General features: G+C 41.3%; 1 protein-coding gene across 5 annotated transcripts in view; it reads left to right on the top strand.

Annotated features, from left to right (window-relative positions):
• The window catches only part of LOC133559181 (uncharacterized), an 80548-nt gene that overhangs the window by 55401 nt on the left and 943 nt on the right, over positions 1-24204 (top strand). For 4 of the 5 annotated variants that reach the window (XM_061910666.1, XM_061910667.1, XM_061910665.1 and 1 more), the window contains 13 exons: positions 1102-1319; positions 1601-1784; positions 1881-2033; positions 3425-3775; positions 3938-4048; positions 6698-8581; positions 11930-12007; positions 12098-12172; positions 12265-12351; positions 12439-12530; positions 14188-14273; positions 14354-14411; positions 18391-18590. In XM_061910666.1, coding sequence (XP_061766650.1) covers positions 1102-1319; positions 1601-1784; positions 1881-2033; positions 3425-3775; positions 3938-4048; positions 6698-8581; positions 11930-12007; positions 12098-12172; positions 12265-12351; positions 12439-12530; positions 14188-14273; positions 14354-14411; positions 18391-18590 — 3577 coding nt within the window. The remainder of the gene's footprint in view (positions 1-1101; positions 1320-1600; positions 1785-1880; positions 2034-3424; positions 3776-3937; positions 4049-6697; positions 8582-11929; positions 12008-12097; positions 12173-12264; positions 12352-12438; positions 12531-14187; positions 14274-14353; positions 14412-18390; positions 18591-24204) is intronic. The other variant, XM_061910668.1, reaches the window with a different exon arrangement.

Raw genomic sequence — 24204 nt, 5'->3', positions numbered from 1 at the left:
CTCACCTTTGTGATTTCGTTGACTTTATCATTGCAAATGCATCTTCAGGTTATCCATACATCTCTGTGCCATGTCTGCTTTAGCACCGCCGGTGAATAGCATGTTAGCGTCGGTTAGCGTGGCATGTTAGCATTGATTAGCTGGCAGTCACGCCGCAACCAAATATGTCTGATTAGCACTTAAGTCAACATCAACAAACCTCACCTTTGTGATTTTGTTGAATTTATCGTTGCAAATGCATCTGCAGGTTATCCATACATCTCTGTGCCATGTCTGTCATCGCCGGTCAAATGTGGAGTCACTTTGGCACATTCAATGGGGGTCTGGCGGCAGACACTTTCGCATCTTCGGGCCAGTGGTGCAACTTGAATCCCTCCCTGTTAGTGTTGTTACAACCTCCGACAACACACCAACGAGGCATGATGTCTCCAAAGTTCGAAAAAATAGTCGAAAAAACGGAAAATAACAGAGCTGAGACCCGGTGTTTGTAATGTGTTGAATATGAAAATGGCGGCTGTATTACCTCGGCGACGTCACATTCTGACGTCATCGCAAAAAGAGCGATAAACAGAAAGGCGTTTAATTCGCCAACATTCACCCATTTAGAGTTCGGAAATCGGTTAAAAAAATATGGTCTTTTTTCTGCAACATCAAGGTATATATTGACGCTTGCATAGGTCTGGTGATAATGTTCCCCTTTAAAGATATGTATGAGTCACGTGCACACACACATGCAAACTCACACACACAGGCACACACCCAACCTGATACCATTGAAGCAGAAATGACCTAATCTCACTGAATGAAATAGCTGTGCCGTCATGAGACAGGCATTCTAGCGAACTGTTCTTTTAAAGTGCAGACATGATAAAATATTGCTCCCATTATTAATTACTGCTTTGTCAAAAGGGAGAAAAAAAATGGCCACATTGGCTAGTTTGCTATAGTCTGATCCAACAAATGCAGGCCATATGCTCTTCTGCTGAATTGCAAACACAAGCTATGAGAACGAAGTTATGGGCAAAGTTACAAGTGGAGCATAGTCATGTAAAAGTACCAAATATGTTGATTATTTATCTTTTTTGCTGCGATTCTCCACAGATCGACTATGACGTTCTCGCAGACAAAGTGAAGGAGATGGAGAAACAGGGTTCTTGTTTGAGGGAGCTCTGCCCAGATAAAGTGTGTGTACTGTGGGCGAGCATTCACACAACACTGCAGGCCTGGACAGAGTTGGGAAAGAGCGTGACGGAGATCAAATCCCGTCTGCAAGAGTTTTGTCATCTCCAAGGCTTCTTCAGGAGCTACCTCACCCTGATGTAAGCAAGACACAGGGGTATTAACCCCTTTCAGGGCCAGATGTTAATCCACTTTGAAACACTAAAGAACACAAAGTTCTTGCAGTCAAGCACAGGTCCCCAGTGAAATATGACATGCTGAGGAAGTTAGTACATGTTTTCTGGTCTGGGTCTGACAAGCAGAGGGATGTCCTTTCAGGGTGGAGGTCTGGGTATAGTCATGTTTTGTAAATTACTTTTCTCACATCTCTGTTCCTTGTCCCCTCCAACACTTCTTACCTCACCCTCCCTTTTGCGGATAGCTCATGGACAGAAGACACCAGGTCATGCATTTTCTCTGAAACGTCCTTGCATCTGAGGGAAGATGGGCTGAGCCCACTGGCCACAGAGCTCGATAAACAAATTGAACAGAAGTTTGAGGAGTTTGATGAGCTGGCGGCGACTGGGACAAACATTTTAGACAAAGAACATCACCTGTCTCAGATGGTGAGTTGGTCATGTACACATGACTCACTGTAGGCCTTGAAAATATCACTAGGGCATGTGTTTCCACTTCTGCTGACCTTCAGTAATGTGTTTCAGGTAGGAGAGCGCATGGAGGAACTGCAAAGTATGCTTGGGTGGATTTCGGTGCACTGGGGAGCGAAGAAAAAAGAGTGGATGCATAGGACGCGGAGACAGGAGCACTTAATTGATAACATTTATTCTGAGGCCACATTCTCCCAATTAACAGAGGTAAATTTATAAAGTGTCACTTCATGCAGTAGACAAATACTTGCTTTTTAAATAGAAGATGAACTTCAAATTATATGTACAGTCGTGGTCAAAAGTTTCCATTCACATAGCTGTCTTGATTTTCTAATAATTTCTACAACTCTTTTTTTTTTTGTGATCGAGTGATTGGAGGACATGCTTGTTGGTCAAAAAAAAATATTCATTAAGTCTGGTTATTTTATGGCCCTACGATGGGCCATAACCCTGTGATGAGGTGGCGACTTGTCCAGGGTGTACCCCGCCTTCCGCCCGATTGTAGCTGAGATAGGCGCCAGCGCCCCACGCGACTCCAAAAGGGAATAAGTGGTAGAAAATGGATGGATGGATGGATGGTTATTTTATGAATTTATTATGGGTCTACCTAAAATTTGACCAAATCTTCTTGGTCAAAAGTACACATCCAGCAATGTTAATATTTGTTTACATGTCCCTTGGCAAGTTTCACTGCAATAGGGCGCTTTTGGTAGCCATCTACAAGCTTCTGGTTGAATTTGTGACCACTCCTCTTGACAAAATTGGTGCAGTTCAACTAAGTTTGTTCGTTTTCTGACACTGACTTTTTTTTTTTTTTTAGTATTGGCCACACGTTTAAGTCAGGACTGTGAGAAGGCAATTCCAAAACCTTAATTGTAGTCTGATTTAGCCATTCCTTTACCACTTTTGATGTGTATTTGAGGTCATTGTCCTGTTGGAACACCCAACTGATTTAAGATTGTTCTGAAGAATTTGGAGGTAATCCTCCTTTTTCATTGTTTAATTTACTCTCTGTAAAGCACCAGTTCCATTGGCAGCAAAACCGGCTCAGAGCAAAATACTACTACCACCATGCTTGACGGTAGGTTTGGTGTGCTGGGATTAAAGGCCTCACCTTTTCTCCTCCAAACATATTGCTGGGTATTGTGGCCAAATAGCTAAATTTTTGTTTCATCTGACCATAGAACTTTCCCCCAGGTCTTATCTTTGTCCATGTGGTATCATATGTCAGCTTGTGTGGTATATAACAAGTAAAATATCAACACAGTAGTAAGTTGTTGTTTTTTTTGATCCTGTGCTTTTTGAGGTTAAGGTTACAAGGAACACTTAAAACATTGAGAGGCAGTTCATAAAGTCATCAACTTATCTCGGTGTTATGGAAAACAAACGCGCCACAAATCATTGAGACGTTGGTTGCAATTTTCTGAAAAAGCTGCTGCTAATTCAGGCATTTTAGGCCGCGACATTCACAGCCTGCGAAATCCTGGAGAGACTGGTTAAGATAGACCTGCGCAAGACTATAAACAGTATAACAAACCCTGCATACAGTTTGAAACAATAATTTGCTAAATGTTTCCTCTTCTACTTCTTTTATTTAGGATATATATTCTTATGAGTCCTGTCAGTCTTCAAAAGCAATCTCAGAACAAAGAACATCAAAGATAGAGGGAGACACTCAGATCTCAGACCTGTTCCCTGGACATGTGCAGCAGCCAGAGGACGGCTATGAAATCATGAAAAGCGTTGCTCAGCGGGATGGTGAGTCCCTGCAATCAGAGTCTCCCACACCCGCCATCATGGTCAGAAAAGAACCCATCAGTCCCTCATTGGGGGGCACGGTCAACCTCATCCTTAGCTTTGGTAACACAGGAGACAACCAGGTTCAGGTGCTTGACTCTCCTGCTCGGATTGATGAGGTTTTGAAAGAGACTTCTGAGCCCCTCCACAGGGTAAGTCCTTCCCCTTTGTATTGGAGGTTACCCACTGAATGGCGTTCAAGACACCACAATATGTTGGACCGCTAAAGCTTTGCACTCCTTCACTATCTTCTTTGTCCATTTCCTTCTGTTATGCCCTTCATATGTGCCTTTTATCCTCATCTTCTCCTTTAGCCCACTGTGCCTGCCTGTAAAAACTTTTGGAAGCGCTGCCAGGGTATTTTGGAAAATACTTTGGGTAGTTTAAAGCGAAAGAAAAAGATTTATCGGCAAAGTGCAAATGAGGTAAATTGCAGGGTGTGTGAATCGGCATGGCATGCTGCGCCTCATCGTGTGCTGGGACTGCATGCTTCATCTTCTCAACCATATTAGGAACAACTGTTGTCATATGCTGGATTGTGTGAGAGTAAAGAGAAATATTTGAATTTAAATGCTCATTATTTTACTCACCCCCACCCTGAGTTTGGTTAAACTTTATGAGGGAGTTAGAAAAAAAGCCATCAAACCGCTTTGTTATATTCTCTTGCACAGCGGTCATGCAAACAAAGAACCCAATAAATTTTGCTGTGACGAAGCACATTTAATGGATTGATCTATGAAAGGAGCACAATAGAGGTGTGTTACTTTTATCAACCATAACGTCTATAACAGTGGTTCTCAAATGGGGGTACGCGTACCCCTGGGGGTACTTGAGGGTATGCCAAGGGGTACGGGAGATTTTTTTTTAAATACTCTAAAAATAGCAACAATTCAAAAATCCTTTATGAATATATTTATTGAATAATACTTCAACAAAATATGAATGTAAGTTCATAAACTGTGAAAAGAAATGCAACAATGCAATATTCAGTGTTGAGAACTAGATTTTTTTTGTTGACATGTTCCATAAATATTGATGTTAAAGATAAATTTTTTTGTGAAGAAATGTTTAGAATTAAGTTCATGAATCCAGATGGATCTCTATTACAATCCCCAAAGAGGGCACTTTTAGTTGATGATTACTTTTATGTGTAGAAATCTTTATTTATAATTTAATCACTTGTTTATTTTTCATCAAGTTTTTAGTTATTTGTATATCTTTTTTTCCAAATAGTTCAAGAAAGACCACTACAAATGAGCAATATTTTGCACTGTTATACAATTTAATCAATCAGAAACTGATGACATAGTGCTGTATTTTACTTCTTTACCTATTTTTTTCAACCAAAAATGCTTTGCTCTGATTAAGGGGTACTTGAATTAAAAAAAATGTTCACAGGGCGTATATCACTGAAAAAAGGTTGAGAACCACTGGTCTATAAGCTTAATATTATTGAATGAGACATGAATATTTAACTACCGAGCATTTATGGGGTTTTATGTTCAATACTCAATGATTTATGAAAACACATACATAATATACATGCTAAAAAAAAACTATATATGTTTGCTTATTAACCAATAATGTGTTACCTTAACATTTGTATTACTGTATTTTTCGGACTGTAGTGCGCACTCAAAATCCATTATCTCAAAAATCGACAGTGTGTCTTAAAATCCAGTGCGCCGACAGATTAATTCTGGGAAGAAGAGGCTGTCGAAGTGGAGCCACATAAATAAGACTGTCCACAAAATGACGCATCCTGAATAGACGGTCAGAAAGCGGCTTGAAGTTGGTCCGTAAAATATAATCTATGCAACATTTTGACCAAATAACCACCATTACATGTTATGTCGCCCACAAGGAAGTGTTTTAAATGTATAAACATTTCATAATATGACCCTTTTAACCCATTGAGCATTTGTATGAATACAGACCTGAATTGACCCGCTCATCTGCAGTGCGCCCTGTGGTCCGAAAAATACGGTATTGTGACAGTAGGTTGTAGTGGTGTTATAGTTCACTGCATCTTACTAAGCCAATTAGATGATGTGTTTGTCGTGCAGTTCATTATATAGTATCTGATACAATGTGCATAAAATCACAGTTAAAGTTAAAGTACCAATGATTGTCACACACATACTAGATGTGGCGAAATTATTCTCTGCATTTGACCCATCACCCTTGATCACCACCTGGGAGGTGAGGGGATCAGTGGGCAGCAGCGGTGCCGCGCCCGGGAATCATTTATGGTGATTTAACCCCCAATTCCAACCCTTAATGCTGAGTGCCAGGCAGGGAGGTAATGGGTCCCATTTTTATAGTCTCTGGTATGACTCAGCCGGGATTTGAACTCACGACCTACCAATCTCAGGGCGGACACTCTAATCACTAGGCCACTGAGTAGGTAAAGGTGTCCTGTAGTACCCCACAGAAAGAGACAAAAGGTTGGATCATCTAACAAACCCATTTTAAATAGGGGTCATATTCAGTGAATACTTTCTGGACTATGTACACAGCTGCAGGACCTCTTCAAGTTGTTTCATATTTTATTGTGTTCTTCCGCTCAGTCTTAACTTCAGCTTCAAAAGAAAATGGCCTTCTTCTCAGATTTCATTTTTAATTGTTTAGATGTTTTTTCCCCCCACCACAGTTCCAGATGTGTTTACACAGATGTTGTGTTTGAACTTTTTTTTTTATATTTTGAATTACATCAATAATTGGCCATGTTTTTCTCAGCATGTTGAAACTTTGGGCTCCCCAATGATGCTTCTAACGGAATATAGATGGATGTGCATTATTAACAGTTATTTCACGTCCATTACTTCCTTTGCATGGATTGGTGGCGTGTACAGGAATAAAAAGGCTGGGAAGGTTCAAGCTAAAAAATGTGATCATCTTTCCGTGCCATTCATCTGTAAGACATAAAATAACTTTTGTCCCTGCTGGTTGCAAGATGGCAGCCCATCGCTATCAGAACAACATGTTTGTGGTCAGGCAATTTGAAATCTTATATTTAAGAAAAACTCACTCGTATGCTGGCTAAAACTTTTCTCTTTAACTTCTCCTTGCAGGTGAGCACCTACTTGCATGTTAAGGATAACAACTTGGCTGTGGCTCCCGTGTATGAGAGTATCACACTCCCTCGCCAAAAGAGCAACTCAACATCTTCAGCCTCCTCTACCATTTTGCCACCCTCATCCTCACCATCCTCCTTGGTGCCTGTTCCTCAGGCGACTGTGTCTTTTCACCCTTTGAACGGCAGGACTGGAAACAGCACCATCTTTAGTAGCCTCAAGAGAATAGGCAAGAAGAGAAAGAGAATGAGAGACACTCGCAGGCATACTATCCAAAAAGTCATGGGGGTGGACGAGGAAACAGATGAGCCTCGTTACACCAGTGAGACATTCACATATGACACTCACACGTGGCCACTGAAAGAGGGTCGGAGGAGGAAAAGTGCACCACTGTGTGAGGATGGAATTGACGCTGTGGATGACATGCAGAATCCCCTGTTGAGGGACATAGAGTGCACTGGAGAAAACACTATTACACCATATGCAGTCTCAAAGGGACCTGCCAGTCAAGGAAGAGGCCACTGCAGATTCCTCTCTTTGGGTTCTGTGCTGAGTTTCGACCTTCCCAAAGACATGACCCTCATCCCCAGGATTCCGGATATCATTACCATTGCTCCTCCAGAGTCCAAGAAGGGAGCTGGGACTGATCCAGATGACAAATTCCAGCGGCACACAGCCTTAAGTTCTTTCAAACAAGCTCGACCCTCTACGGCCAACGCAATCAGTGCAGCTAATATGAGTTCTGAGACACACAAGCCTACAGTTATTGTGAAAGACTTGCCTCATAACGGCTGCACTTTCAACACACCTCCTGCTCCCTCGGAAGAAGATGACAATCGGATAGTACCATGCAGTGACTTATACAAGAAACAGGTCAGTCAGCTGGAAGATAGAGAGCAGGAGTGGAATGAAATGTCATCACTTAGTAAAACTGGGAATGATTACACATTCCAGTCTTCCCAACTCCCAATTTATGTAAATCACCCCCACCTTTCCACTGTTGCTGCCCATAAACACCAGTGCCCAAGTGTCCATACATGTATTCGGGACCTGAATGGACACAAGTACCACAAAAGTGCAATGATCCGCAGTGTGAATGATGACAACCCAGGGCAGTGTCACCACCAAGCTTCTCACATGGTTGTCAATCTGAAGTCAGCTGTGAATGTCCGTCAAGACTCGGTGGACTCTGGCATCTCTAGTTCTAGCAGTATTAAACTTTGTCCTGATGCACCTCATCCAGATACCCAAATTATCGGGGTCGTGGGGAAACTCATGTCCCTCCAAGTGGGACGCATTGACTGCAATAAGATGACAGAGTGTGTGGGCCAATCAAAATCCAGCGAAGAGCTACAACAAGAGCCTGTCCACCTGGACCACCAACAGTTTGAGGAGGAAGAAGAAGAGCTGGAGGACATCTGGAACCAAACTAGCAATTTCCGGCAAAGTATCTGTTCAGACATCATATACCAGCCTAACCAAGAGGAGTCATCAGATCAACTGAGTGATTCCATCCGCTGCTCGTCTCTGAGCAAAGCTCCAGTTATGCTCTATCGAAACCTGGCCACAGCCTCAGAACCCAACCTTTTTGTGACTGAGTTGAAACTACCGTCTGAAAACCAGAGCTTCCTGGGTCATAACAAAGAAACCAGTTCCCTAGACCCACCACAAACTATAAGAGACAGAAAGTCGTGGGCAGCCTTTCCAAATAGGGACCACGTTGGCAAGACATCAGTGATTTTGAACGAAACAGCTGCTGATCCAGTGAAGCTTCCAGAAGGTATTGAAAATCAGAAATACATTTACCAATACAGAGAGGACGAAGAGGAAGAGGAGTCAAACGGTGGAGAAGAAATGGAAGAGAACACCGGCTTTTCAAAGGTGAGGTCAATGTTGAAAAAACTTTTAGTACACGTCATACTTACTAATCTGGCTCTAATCAACATTTATTTAGCACAATCCACAGTGTTACTGTCGCCAGATCTTTTGTAAGAAATATATCAATATTTGGCATTGTCAAGTAAATCTGCTCCCAAGTTGTTCTTTGGCCCACGCAAGACGACTCATTCCAAAATTCTCACAGAGTGACTCAATAATCTGTTTTCTCTGCATGATCACTATTTAGCTTAAAACATTATTGCATTTTATTCACAGAAAAAAACAACTACTTATTTTGGACCAGGCGTTTATTCGGTTTAGGTTTAATTATTGGTGAGCTATAGCTTATCCCAGCTGACTTTGTCACTTTTAGAAGACACTCTGGACTGGTTGTCCATCACTCACAGGACACATATACTATGTGGATACTAGGGCTGTCTTCAAATGGTCAAAGATTCAATTCTGATTGGACGAGCAACCTCACAGTCAAATCATCGGACATTTAACCCCCCTCCTTCCTATGTGGGAAGGAGGTGAGTTGAGTACCCGCTGAAGCCCCACCTTTTAAAGCAGTGTGTGGGGAAGATGGATCAACTGTATTCATCATAACTTCTTTAAATATTAATACAAGTTTATTTTGTGCAAACGTCTCACATTACCCTCTAAAACCTATAATTTTACTAATAGTGTTGAGAGGATGGTTTAACATGGGGGACATACCGCTGTCAGACACAGCGCTAACTGACTCACCGGAAATAGAACCCGGCGCACACTGAAAAGCACTGCCTTACCACAGAGGTATAGCTTTCCTTTGGCAAAGGTAATGATCCATCTGCAGGTTCATATGTGACTTTTACTTTGTCTATTTTTTCAAGTTCGATGTAGTATTGATGCAGTGCCTGAGCTAAGGAACTCACTAAATTTTATCAAATCTCTACTGTGTTTATCAGGGCGGTTTAGTGTCTTTTGAAGTGGAAAAATTTGCAAATGAAATCTGTTTTGTTCACTTTATTGAAAGACTAGTTTCCTTTGACTGTATCTTTACTACATTTTGGAATACTAGACCTTATAAATTTACATGCATGTGACATTACTGATATCTAGTGACAGCACTAACATGCGGTGAACTAAACACCAGGTGAGACATACATATTTTTTTAGCTTCTTTTTGGGTCCAAAAACTATTTGATAAAGTTGTTATTAAATACTTTTCGGTCCCATTTTCTTTTAACAAAATAAATCAAGTATTGGGAGTGTATCTTACCTTTCTGCATTTGTATCTAAAGCAGCAATAGCTATCCTCCATGAAAACATACTTTGTATGATTGCATTCATTTTGTCTTAAAGTCCAGTATAGAGAAGTATTTAATCTTGGATACAGTATATAATCCTCCATATTGTCAGAAACATGCATTTAATTCAATTTAATTCCAAGAAACGAAACAATATTTTTGCATCTGACAAAAAACACCCACAAACGCTGGCTTACTCTAATAAAAATGCCATGTTTGTTATAAATACAGTAAAAAAAAAAAAAGAAAAGAAAAAATGCTGACTTCTGCTGAAAATACCTGTGTCTGCTAGCTTCAGTGCCACCACTTCTCCCAATGTGGCGAGTCAGAGTACTGCTGAGGCATTGAACTGCAAGTTTACAATATATCGCCCCCTACCTTGAGGCAGAGGTACTTGCTGCCTCAAGACCTGCCCTTTCCACGTGGCAACAAGCATGCGCCTTCTCGCACGTGGAGGCACCGCCTGTGTCTGCCTCACTTCTAATCTGCTGCATTGTTTTGATCAGGAAACATGGAATTTCTGCGATTTTGACCATGAAAATTATCAAAATATACAGTAACCACACCAAAATCACATAGAAAACATGAACCGAAATAGAAATATTAAAACTTATTTTATTTTACTACTTCGTTTTGGATCATCTCATGGTTAAGCCACCTGGTGGCAGATGAGGCACTGCCTCACTTGCCTCCCCTGACAGCACGTCACTGAGTGACAGTCAGTGTAAAGTATTATATCATCACAATCTGTTTATTTCCCTCTTAAAAAAACGCAATAGATACGACTTATCTTACTATACAATCTAATAAATCAGATTTGACTACGATGATCAATAGTCATTTAGAGTCCTCACCGAAGCTAGTATGTATTTTTAAAGGCCTACTGAAACCCGCTACTACCGACCACGCAGTCTGATCGTTTATATATCAATGATGAAATATGCAACACATGCCAATAAGGCCGGTTTAGTTTACTAAATTACAATTTAAAATTTCCCACGGAGTTTCCTGTTGAAAACGTCGCGGAATGATGACGCGTATGATGACGCGTGTTTGTGACGTTATTGGTTGGAGGGGAAATATTAGCCCAGCACCACTTACGGCTAAAAGTCGTCTCTTTTCATCGCGCAATTACACAGTATTTTGGACATTGGCGTTGCTGAATCTTTTGTAATTTGTTCAATTAATAATGGAGACGTCAAATAAGAATGCTGTTGGTGGAAAGCGGTGGATTGCAGCTGCCTTTAGCACCGAAACACAGCCGGTGTTTCTTTGTTGTGAAGCTTTACCACAGAGCGGTCAAGCGAACATGTTTCTCTTTGTCAACCAGCCTTTTTTGGGATGGGAAAATTGTGATATTAAATCAGCTCTTACTGGAGACTTCAGTGGATTACGCGACCTCATCCAGCGGCTTTTCTCAGAGACACTGGCGTTTACTGCAGCCATCCGACTTTCAGGTATGAGGTCAGAATCTCACTAAAACACAATAAGCAGATAGGGGATTTTCCAGAATGATCCTAGTAAATGTGTCTAATTACATCTGAAACTCTCCCACTGCCGCAGCCTGGAGCCTTCGCCCTTTTTTTTTTTTTGTGCTCCACTCTAACTTTCCTCATCCACAAATCTTTCATCCTCACTCAAATTAATAAGGAAATCGTCGCTTTCTCAGTCCGAATTGCTCTTACTGCTAGTGGCTCACATTATAAACAATGTGAGGATTTGAGGAGTCCTCACACCGGTGATGTCACGCGCACATCGTCTGCTACTTCCGGTAAAGGCAAGGCTTTTTTATTAGCGACCAAAAGTTGCAAACTTTATCGTCAATGTTCTCTACTAAATCCTTTCAGCAAAAATATGGCAATATCGCGAAATGATCAAGTATTACACATAGAATGGACCTGCTATCCCCGTTTAAATAAGAAAATCTAATTTCACTAGTCCTTTAAGCTAATTGAAATGTTGTATTATTGTCAAATAACAGTCTCTGTCCAGACAAACAGTTCAAACATTTCAATGAGGAAGAAAACAATTCCGTCAGTGAAAATCTTCTTCTCAACAGAACCAGTCAACTCAAAACCTTGAAGTCGAGGATCTGCAGGACGAATCAAAAGCCACAAGAGGGCGCTGTGACAACATGGTAAATATTGAACACAGTTTAAATGCATCAGAAGTGAGGCTGCTTGGATTGAACACACCTATTAACCTGACTGATTTGTAACCGCTTCAGGATAAAACTACTGTGCTGCAATCTCTGGAGGGAACTCTTGAGAGGAAGCAAAAGCTTCAACTTGGAGGAAAGAAAGTAAGAGAAGTTCCATTTATTGTCCTAGTCAGCGCGGTCAGCAATTGCAAAGTCTCCAGTCAGCAGTACACACTCTTATCTTATTTCCACAGGCAGCCTCCAGAGGCTGGTACTCGTGTCATGTGGTCTTATATGGACACACCTTGTGCTTTTATCAGGATAAAAAGGATACACTGAGGGTAGGTGGAATGAATATGTAGAAGCCATGAATGATTAGGCGAACAGTAAATTGTGGTCAGCGATGGTCAGCCTGTGTTGTACTGCAGAGTTCTGTTTGTGGCCTGCCTCTGAACCTCTTTGGCGCCGAGTGTTCCCATGCACCAGACTACACCAAAAAGCCCAACTGCTTCCGTTTAAGGTAAGAATGAAAAAGTAATGACGGGTGTTACTGATTTCACACCTTCAGAATTACGAATATATACATGTACAAACCCCGTTTCCATATGAGTTGGGAAATTGTGTTAGATGTAAATATAAACGGAATACAATTATTTGCAAATCATTTTCAACCCATATTCAGTTGAATATGCTACAAAGACAACATATTTGATGTTCAAACTGATAAACATTTTTTTTTACAAAGAATCATTAACTTTAGAATTTGATGCCAGCAACACGTGACAAAGAAGTTGGGAAAGGTGGCAATAAATACTGCTAAAGTTGAGGAATGCTCATCAAACACTTATTTGGAACATCCCACAGGTGTGCAGGCTAATTGGGAACAGGTGGGTGCCATGATTGGGTATAAAAGCAGCTTCCATTAAATGCTAAGTAATTCACAAACAAGGATGGGTTGAGGGTCACCACTTTGTAAGCAAATTGTCGAACAGTTTTAGAACAACATTTCTCAACGAGCTATTGCAAGGAATTTAGGGATTTGACCATCTACGGTCCGTAAAATCATCAAAAAGTTCTGAGAATCTGGAGATATCACTGCACGTAAGCGATGATATTAAGGACTTTTGATTCCTCAGGCGGGATTGCATCAAAAACAGACATCAGTGTGTAAAGGATATCACCAAATGGGCTCAAAAACACTTCATAAAACCACTGTCAGTAACTACAGTTGGTCGCTACATGCGTAAGTGCAAGTTAAAACTCTACTATGCAAAGCCAAACCCATTTATCAACAATATCCTGAAACGCCGCCGGCTTGGCTGTGCCCGAGCTCACCTAAGATGGACTGATGCAAAGTGGAAAGGTGTTCTATGGTCTGACGAGTCCACATTTCAAATTATATTTTGAAACAGAGGACGTGGTGTCCTCCAGAACAAAGAGGAAAATAACCATTAAGATTGTTATAGGCGCAGAGGTCGAAAGCCAGCATCTGTGATGGTATGGGGATGTATTAGTGCCCAAGGCATGGGTAACTTACACATCTGTGAAGGCACCATTAATGCTGAACGGTCCATACAGGTTTTGGAGCAACAAATGTTGTCATCCAAGCAACTTTATCATGGACGCCCCTGCTTATTTCAGCAAGACAAGTGTTACAACAGCGTGGCTTCGTAAAAAAAAGAGTGCGGGTACTTTCCTGGCCCGCCTGCAGTCCAGACCTGTCTCCCATCGAAAATGTGTGGCGCATTATGAAGTGTAAAATACGACAACAAGACCCCGGACTGTTGAACGACTGAAGCTCTACATAAAACAAGAATGGGAAAGAATTCCACTTTCAAAGCTTCAACAATTACTTTCCTCAGTTCCCAAACGTTTATTGAGCATTTTTAAAAGAAAAGGTGACGTAACAGAATGGTGAACATGTCCTTTCCCAACTACTTTGGCATGTGTTGCAGCCATGAAATTCTAAGTTAATTATTATTTGCAAAAAAAAATGTTTATGAGTTTGAACATCAAATATCTTGTCTTTGTAGTGCATTCAATTGAATATGGGTTGAAAGGGATTTGCAAATCATTGTATTCCATTTATATTTACATCTAACACAATTTTCCAACTCATATGGAAACGGGGTTTGTACATCGGAGTAGTCTGTAACACCCGTTCTATGGCCCCTTAGGCTGCGTGATGGCTCAGAATATCTGTTCAATACTTCATCACGCTTCATGATGAAGAAATGGATGATGGGAATACAAGCAAACACAGGTAAACTAAATTAATGCTTGAATTGGGAATCAGTTAACTGATGATGTAAGACATATATGTTTTGTTATGTCTTCAAAAAGGTCCAAGTCAGTCTTCATTTTCAAGCATCCCAGTGGATCAAGACATCAAATTTGCCTTGTAAGAAAAGATCCTCTCCAACCTAGCAACACTTCTGGGTCTCATGTATCAAGGCTGGTGTAGATTTTCTGGTTAAAAAAATGGTGTTCGCTCAAATCTAGAAAACTTTGTACGCACAAACAAATTCTGGTGTATTAAAGTGCAAGCACATGCCAACCCAAGCCAGTTGTTTTGTACATCCCAATCAACGTGCAATTGAGCACACATGCTGGATTGGCCCCTGTCCACGCCCCTTTTGAATTTGCAAATCATATTCAAATTAGCCATGTGCCTGAGATTTCACACTGCATAGTCAGAAAACCCCCGCGACCCCAAAAGGGAATAAGCGGTAGAAAATGGATGGATAGTCAGAAAACACAAAGATAATGAGCAAGGCGGCGAACAGAAAAAAATGAAAATGTATTCTATTCCACTATAGTTGCAAGTTAGTGCATGCACCAGGGGAAAGGTGTGGTTTATTATTTCACACTTTGCGCACGGGTTTTTGAACATGAGTATACTTTGCACACAGAGACAATCAGGGGCTTGTTTGAAAGATCTTAAAGGCCTACAGAAACCCACTACTACCGACCACGCAGTCTGATATTTTATACATCAATGATGAAATATTAACATTGCAACACATGCCAATACAGCCGGTTTAGTTTACTAAATTGCAATTTTAAATTTCCCGCTGAGTTTCTTGTTGAAAATGTCGCGGAATGATAACGCATGCGCGTGACGTCACAGACTGTCAGCAAATATTAGCGCAGCACTGTTTGCGGCTAAAAGTCGTCTCTTTTCATCGCGCAATTAAACAGTATTCTGAACATCTTTGTTGCTGAATCTTTTGCAATTTGTTCAATTAATAATGGAGAAGTCAAAGTAGAAAGATGGAGTTGGGAAGCTTTAGCCTTTAGCCACACAAACACACGGTGATTCCTTGTTTAAAATTCCCGGAGGTGAAGCTTTACTATGGATCAGAGCGGTCAAGCGAACAGGGTTCCCGATCATTTGTCAACCGGCAGGTTTCGGTGAGAAAATTGTGGTAAAAAGTCGCCACTTACCGGAGATCTGTGGAGTTTGCGCCGTCCTTGCATCTGCCATCGACTTTCCTCAGACACTGGCCTCAAGACACCCGTGGACACACCCCTCTGATTATCAGGGACTATTTAATCTCACTAAAACACTAGCAACACAATAGAAAGATAAGGGATTTCCCAGAATTATCCTAGTAAATGTGTCTAAAAACATCTGAATCCGTCCCAATGCAATCGCCTTTTTTTTTTTTTTTTCTAGTCCTTCGCTATCAATATCATCATCCACGAATCTTTCATCCTCGCTCAAATTAATGGGGAAATTGTCGTTTTCTCGGTCCGAATAGCTCTTGCTGCTGGAGGCTCCCATTATAAACAATGTGAGGACATGAGGAGCCCTCACCCTTGTGACGTCATCGTCTGCTACTTCCGGTAAAGGCAAGGCTTTTTTAACAGCACCAAAAGTTGCGAACTTTATCGTCGATGTTCTCTACTAAATCCTTTCAGCAAAAATATGGCAATATCACGATATGATCAAGTATGACACATAGAATGGACCTGCTATCCCCGTTTAAATAAGAAAATCTCATTTCAGTAGGCCTTTAAGACGTGATTTATCCCCCCCCAAAAAAAACACTTTAACCACTGACTTGTAATCATGCTGTAAATACCCGAGTATAACATTTGGGGGGCACATACAATGTGCATCACGGGTTTATTTTCATTAATAAATGTATTTTCCAAGAAGCCACACAATTCCAGCTTGTAGTCTGGTCCCAACAATGCTGTTACTGACAATGTAAGAATCATGCGTTGAACCAGACCACATCGCTATGATGCTTCAATGCATTTGCGCATCAAATATGATCTGTACTTTGATCGGATAAAAATGTTCCGTGTTGACATGTACAGATTCGTCATATGATGGCGCATAGCTTCATTTACATTAGAAACACCGGCTGTTATAAATTGCACTTTACTGTAATTCTAGCCTGTTTGGCTGTCTTGTACGGGAATTTAATATACTTGGCTAACGTGCTAATGATTGAATGTGTTTTTTTTGCATCACTTTGTGTATGCTTTTTAATTCATTCCGGATGTGGAATTTTCTTCTTCTTCTCCAGATTTTGGCGCGCGCTACCTTCCACATCAGACCTGGGCAAATTAAGGCCCGGGGGCTACATGTTGAGTTTTTCAATCTGGCCTGCCGGACATTCCCAAATAATTTTTTTTAATCTTTAAGATGGAAACTGTAGCTGCCATTATGATGTGCAGTCATGTTTTTTAAGTGACCGTAAGTCTTCAACCATATAAAGTATTTCTATTGTTGGAATCTGCACTTATGGATGATATACAGTACCAGTTACTATGGTAATCTAACTAGTTACTATGTTCATCTACGTGACAGCAGCTCAGACCAAGCAGTGTGGGGGGAAGCATTTCCACAGACGCGAAAAAGATTTTCACAACAAAGTTCTAAAGCTTTGTGATGTATAGAATACAATAGAATACAATATAACAGAAAGTAATTTGTTGATCCCTGAGGGGAATTCAGCAAATATCAGATATATCAGATTGTAGGTGGGTTTATTTTGTACCCTTCGCGTTCATATTTCACTGTTTGTTGCATTTTTGTTGCATTTCACTTAATTGTAAAATATGTTGATGGAAAGCGGGCGTGACACTCATATTTTGTCGATATTTAGGGTTTTATCGTTCATAGAAAAAGGTAAAATTCCATTACGTTTTTTAAGGTGGTCTGTCATAAGGTTTTTAGCATTCAATCAGACATTATTGTGAGATTTTGTATTAGTGTTCCTAAAGATAGAAATACCGGCCCCCAGACACATTTCTTTCTCTAAATGTGGCCGCCGAGTCAAAATAATTGCCCAGGCCTGTTCCACATTTTTCACCCAATTCAAACCGTTCCCACCCCTAACTGTTCAGCCTATTCGAGAATCGCAGGCTTTCCCTTGAAGAATTCCCAGATTTCCCAGAATTCCGAGACATTTTTCCCATTGAATTGGCCATTTTTCAAACTTTCACCATTTTCACATTTTTCAACCTTCCATCCATCCATTTTCTACCGCTTGTCCCTTTTGGGGCTGCGGGGGGTGCTGGAGCCTATCTCAACTGCATCCGGGTGGAATGCGCCACACACCCTGAACAAGTCGCCACCTCATCACAGCATTTTTCAACCTATTCAAACCATTCCACCTTCAACACATTCCACCATTCTGAAAATTTAAACTATAATTTTTCCAAGTAAAAAAAAAATCCTGGATTTTTCAGAAATCCTGCTTTTCCAAAGCCCTATTTCAGCCCTTTTTTTTTTAAACTGAAAAAATTCCCAGTTTTCCCGAAACTCCAAAAATTCCGTAATACCATTTCCCAATTCAGCATGTTACTATTTCAACATCTCTCAACCAATTTGAAAAATTCTAACACCATCCATTTCAACTCATTCAGAGCATTCAAGTTTTTTAACCATTTTCAAAAAAATTCCTGTCTTTCTCGAAATTTCCAATTTTTGGGGGAAATTCCCGTTGACATCAATGGGACATTCTTCAAAGTTCCACAACTTACACATGTTTCATCTGATTCAAACTGTTCCACCGTCAAAATATTCAGCTTGGGAAATGCGTGCTCTACTCCAACAATTCTAAAAAAAATAAAGGATTTCAGTTCAACTTCAGTTGTGGAGCATTCACACACAATTCCTTCAAGAATTGCCTCGTTTAGTTGTTCACATGTCTCTGATGTACACAACATTCATTCTCATGAGTAATTATTGTTTTATGGTATTTATTTAAACGTGTAGTTGGCATAAGCCACCCCCGCATTTCCACTTTGAGTTCACTCTTAATACATCTGAAAGGGCGAACGCCAGGTTGTTTTGTGTACACACGCTTTAGAAGTGAGCCCCCTGGTCTTTACAATGATGGATATTTCCCCCCCTACAGAAGCCCTCCTCTTTGCTCAGGCTGCTATGGTCTGGCCAAATGCTACTGCTCCACCCAACATGATACGACCTGCAAGATCTCCAGACAGAAACCCACTGCCAAAGACATGGTTGTCCTGGCCAGAGAGTTCAACCACATGCCACACCTAAGAAGTTTGGAGATAAAGCGGAACATCTCACCCACACATGGACACTCCTGCAGTAAGGCATCCTCACCAATTCTCCCATGGGTTTAGGTGACATTTCCTACGCAACTGCTCAGATCCTGGCTGCGCAACATTCCACGCCACAATTTAAGTCTGTCACTGCACACTTTCCATCAAAGATGCGCACTTACATGCGTGTGTTTGCTTTCAAATCAGGCCTTCCATGTATTTGACTATCGTAATTCCCTGAATAGCCGCCGGGCATCTAATATGCGCCTGCCTTGAATTACTGTCGGGTCAAACTCGCTCCCCAAATTTACTAGCGCATGCTTACTTTTACCGCCGGGTCAAAGTTGTGACATCACAAATAACGCTTCCCCCGTCATCATTTCCAAAATGGCGGAGGAGTTTTTGTTCTGCCTGTACTATGTGTAAACCAGAGGTCTTGTTCCACAGCCATACAGATCACACTGATGGTTGTGATATAAAACAACTTGTCTGTAACACTCTTATAATATGCGCCACACTCTGTGAACCCACACCAAACACATTTCGGGAGAACATTGGCTCTGTAACACATTATAAACGCAACATAAGAATTACCCAGAACTCCAATGCATCCATGACTCTTGGCTATATTATACACCCCGCTAGAACCAAACCCCGCCACCCCCTCTCCATGCGCCGGTTGAGGTGGGCGGAGTTGGGGGCGCGTATAATATAGCCAAGAGTCATGGATGCATTGGAATTCTGGGTAATTCTTATGTTGCGTTTATAATGTGTTAAAGAGCCAATGTTCTCCAGAAATGTGTTTGTTGTGGTCTCACAGAGTGTGGCATATACTAGTAAGAGTGTTAAAGTTGTTTATATCACAACCATCAGTGTAAAAGGTATGGCTGTTGACCAAGTATGCATTGCAATCTCGTATGAGAAGCAGCGATATGCATGCGGCCGACCGGTATGCAGATAGCATGGTGTAAAGGTGGGCGTGATGACATGTTGTGGGACAGTGGTCCCCAACCACCGGGCCGCGGCCGCAGAATAATTCTTTATATTTCATTTATTATTATTATATCACACTCAATTTATTACTGTATGCCATTGGTAAGCGCAGCAGTGAGAAGAGGTTTTAAAATTATTATCGCCTGTTTACTTTTACCGCATGCCTTGAATAAGCGCAGGGGTGAGAAGAGGTTTTGAATTAATCAGCGCCCCGGCGGCTATTCAAGGGAGTACGGCTATTCAAGGGAGTACGGTAATTAAAGGGGAACCCCCCTTCTTTTTGGAAATTTTGCCTATCGTTCACATTCCTGATGAGAGACAAGAACATCGTATTTTTCGGACTATAAGTCGCAGTTTTTTAGACATATACTCCGGAGCGACTTATGTGTGAAGTTATTAACACATTACCGTAAAATATCAAATATTATTTATCTCATTTGCGGAAGAGACGAATAAATGTCAGCAATCGTCACACACACGTCAACCAATAAGAATTTGGCGGGGGAGGGTAATGGCAGAAGTGCATTGTGGGTCATGGATTGCTAACTGCTATATGCTATATACTATAGCTGTAGCTATTAAGATGGATCTTTTCATCATTGGCAGTAACTTATAAAAACTGAGAAGAGCTGAACAAAAATGGCACCGAAAAGGAAATCATGTACTGCAGATTACAAGCTGGACGTAGTGAAATATGCAGCAGAAAACGACAAGAGGGAGCGGCGCATACCTTTGGAGTTGGCAGAGTTGTTTAGAAGCGACATCGAGGAAGAAGATTTCATGGGATTTAGCGATTAGGAGTGACAGATTGTTTGGTAAACTTATAACATGTTCTATATGTTATAGTTATTTGAATGACTCTTACCATAATATGTTAGGTTAACATACCAGGCACCTTCTGTGTTGGTTATTTATGCGTCATATAACGTACACTTATTCAGCCTGTTGTTCACTATTCTTTATTTATTTTAAATTGCCTTACAAATGTCTATTCTTGGTTTTGGATTATATCAAATAAATTTCCCTAAAAAATGCGACTTATACTCCAGTGCGACGTATATATGTTTTTTTCCTTCTTTATTATGCATTTTCAACCGGAGCGACTTATAATCCAAAAAATACGGTACAAATGTTTTTTCTCGCATTTAACTAATCTAATTCGTATAAATTGGCTCGTTTAATGGGAGCAAATTCATTCTGAAAACAGACTTTGCTCACTGAAACCGGATGTTGTAATGAAGTATCCACTTCGGCGGGCGGGTTGCGTCTTTCCTGGCGCACACGAATGGCATAGCTCGTCTAAAGCTGACAGAAAAGTCATATACGGGAAACGTTCAGGTCGCAATGCGTTTAGACAAAAGTCACTTTTGAAAAGATCAGATTCCAATTGTAATTGGACGACCTCCATTTACTACATTTACACTGCAGGCCAAAGTGTCTCAAATCTGATTTTTTCCATCTGATTGTGTACACTGCAAGTAAAATGTGATCTTTATAAGACTCACAAAGGCCTCAATTTGGCCCCAATGTAATTTGCATGCACACTTCGATAAATTGAAAATAACTGAAGTTGGCCGGATTCCGTATAGGAAAAATTAAGTAGCAACTACAACTGGAAGATAAAATAAAAGTCGCCACACCTCAAAAATTAGTGTTTTTAACGTAAAAATTAAGGAATGGCTGTATATGGTGTAAAGGGCGGGTTCTAATCTTTGTATGGCCGTTAAGTACGAACATCCGCATGGATCGACGTGAGCTTTACTGTTCAACTTACATGTAAGCAAATGCACCACAGCGTCCATTCCAGTCCTTCAACAATCGCTATTTCTTTGGAGTCCAAATATATATTCACATATTACTGTTACAGTTAGACGATGGTAGCGGACCTCCACATGCGTGATAGCATGAAGACACGACGTATGACATCAGCGTGCTGCCTTCAGGAACATTTATACAATCAATCAATCAATGTTTATTTATATAGCCCTAAATCACAAATGTCTCAAAGGACTGTACAAACCATTACGACTACGACGACATCCTCGGAAGAACCCACAAAAAGGCAAGGAAAACTCACACCCAGTGGGCAGGGAGAATTCACATCCAGTGGGACGCCAGTGACAATGCTGACAATGAGAAACCTTGGAGAGGACCTCAGAAGTGGGCAACCCCCCCCTCTAGGGGACCGAAAGCAATGGATGTCGAGTGGGTCTAACATGATACTGTGAAAGTTCAATCCATAGTGGCTCCAACACAGCCGCGAGAGTTCAGTTCAAAGCGGATCCAAGACAGCAGCGAGAGTCCCGTCCAAAGGAAACCATCTCAAGCGGAGGCGGGTCAGCAGTGTAGAGATGTCCCCAACCGATACACAGGCGAGCGGTCCATCCTGGGTCCCGACGAGCGGTCCATCCTGGGTCTCGACTCTGGACAGCCAGTACTTCATCCATGGTCATCGGACCGGACCCCCTCCACAAGGGAGGGGGGGACATAGGAGAAAAAGAAAAGAAGCGGCAGATCAACTGGTCTAAAAAGGAGGTCTATTTAAAGGCTAGAGTATACAGATGAGTTTTAAGGTTAGACTTAAATGCTTCTACTGAGGTAGCATCTCGAACTGTTACCGGGAGGGTATTCCAGAGTACTGGAGCCCGAACGGAAAACGCTCTATAACCCGCAGACTTTTTTTGGGCTTTAGGAATCACTAATAAGCCGGAGTCTTTTGAACGCAGATTTCTTGCCGGGACATATGGTACAATACAATCGGCAAGATAGGATGGAGCTAGACAGTGTAGTATTTTATACGTAAGTAGTAAAACCTTAAAGTCACATCTTAAGTGCACAGGAAGCCAGTGCAGGTGAGCCAGTACAGGCGTAATGTGATCAAGGCAGACTTCAACAACGACTTCGGCCATGTCTCAATCACACGTATTGGCGCCAGGAAGTGGAACGTCACTTCCTGCTGCACAGCACTCCAAAATAAAAGCGTGTATTATAACAAGTATCGATCACATTATTATGTTCAACAGTTACATAGAGCATATTGTGTGTTTGTGATTATTGTGATATTTTTTGTGATTAATCACATGAGTTAACTCAATAATATTGACAGGCCTAAAATTAAAAATAATACTTTCTCTGACAGTGTTAATCAAAAATAAGCCTGCATTGCAAGGCATCATGTTCTTTTTAAATATATAAAGCTGCCCCACAATCACTTATAATTTTTACACAGCTGTTCGTTTAAAGGCCTACTGAAACTCACTACTACCGACCACGCAGTCTGATAGTTTATATATCAATGATGAAATATTAACATTGCAACACATGCCAATACGGCCTTTTTAGTTTACTAAATTGCAATTTTAAATTTCCCGGGAGTTTCTTGTTGAAAACGTCGCGGAATGATGACGTGTACGCGTGACGTCACGGACTGTTAGGAAACATTAGCGCTGTGCACACACATAGCTAAAAGTCGTCTGCTTTAACCGCATAATTACACAGTATTTTGGACATCTGTGTTGCTGAATCTTTTGCAATTTGTTCAATTAATGTTGGAGAAGTCAAAGTAGAAAGATGGAGTTGGGAAGCTTTAGCCTTTAGCCACACAAACACACGGTGAATCCATCCATCCATCCATCCATTTTCTACCGCTTATTCCCTTTTGGGGTTGCGGGGGGCGCTGGCGCCTATCTCAGCTACAATCGGGCGGAAGGCAGGGTACACCCTGGACAAGTCGCCACCTCATCGCAGGGCCAACACAGATAGACAGACAACATTCACACTCACATTCGCTGGCGCCTATCTCAGCTACAATCGGGCGGAAGGCAGGGTACACCCTGGACAAGTCGCCACCTCATCGCAGGGCCAACACAGATAGACAGACAACATTCACACTCACATTCACACCCTTGTTTGAAATTCCTGGAGGTGAAGCTGTACTATGGATCAGAGCGGTCAAGCGAACATGGATCCCGACCAAATGTCAACCAGCAGTTTTCGGTGAGAAAATTGTGGTAAAAAGTCGCCACTTACCGGAGATCAATTGAGCTTGTGCCGTCCGTAGCTGCCGTCGACTTCCATCAGACACTGCCCTCAAAACACCCGTGGACACACACTTCTGACTATCAGGTACTATTAAACTCACTAAAACACTAGCAACACAATAAAAAGATAAGGGATTTCCCAGAATTATCCGAGTAAATGTGTCTAAAAACATCTGACTCTGTCCCAATGCAATCGCAATTTATTTTTTAACTTGTTTTATTTTTTTTTCTAGTCCGTCGCTATCAATATCTTCAAATACAAATCTTTCATCCCTGCTCAAATTAATGGGGAAATTGTCGTTTTCTTGGTCCGAATAGCTCTTTTTGTTGGAGGCTCCCATTAAAAACAATGTGAGGATGTGAGGAGCCATCAACGGGTGACGTCATCGTCTGCTACTTCCGATAAAGGCAGGGCTTTTCTGTTAGCGACCAAAAGTTGCAAACTTTATCGTGGATGTTCTCTACTAAATCCTTTCAGCAAAAATATGGCAATATCGCGAAATGATCAAGTATGACACATAGAATGGACCTGCTATCCCCGTTTAAATAAGACTAACTCATTTCAGTAGGCCTTTAAAAGAGTCATTTAAAAGGATAAAACCCAGCATTTTAGACAGCTTTGATCAT

Source organism: Nerophis ophidion, linkage group LG09 (genome assembly GCF_033978795.1).
Source record: "Nerophis ophidion isolate RoL-2023_Sa linkage group LG09, RoL_Noph_v1.0, whole genome shotgun sequence".
Classification (NCBI taxonomy): domain Eukaryota; kingdom Metazoa; phylum Chordata; class Actinopteri; order Syngnathiformes; family Syngnathidae; genus Nerophis; species Nerophis ophidion.
Note: the sequence above shows the minus strand (reverse complement) of the source record. Positions and strands in the feature narration are given on the sequence as shown.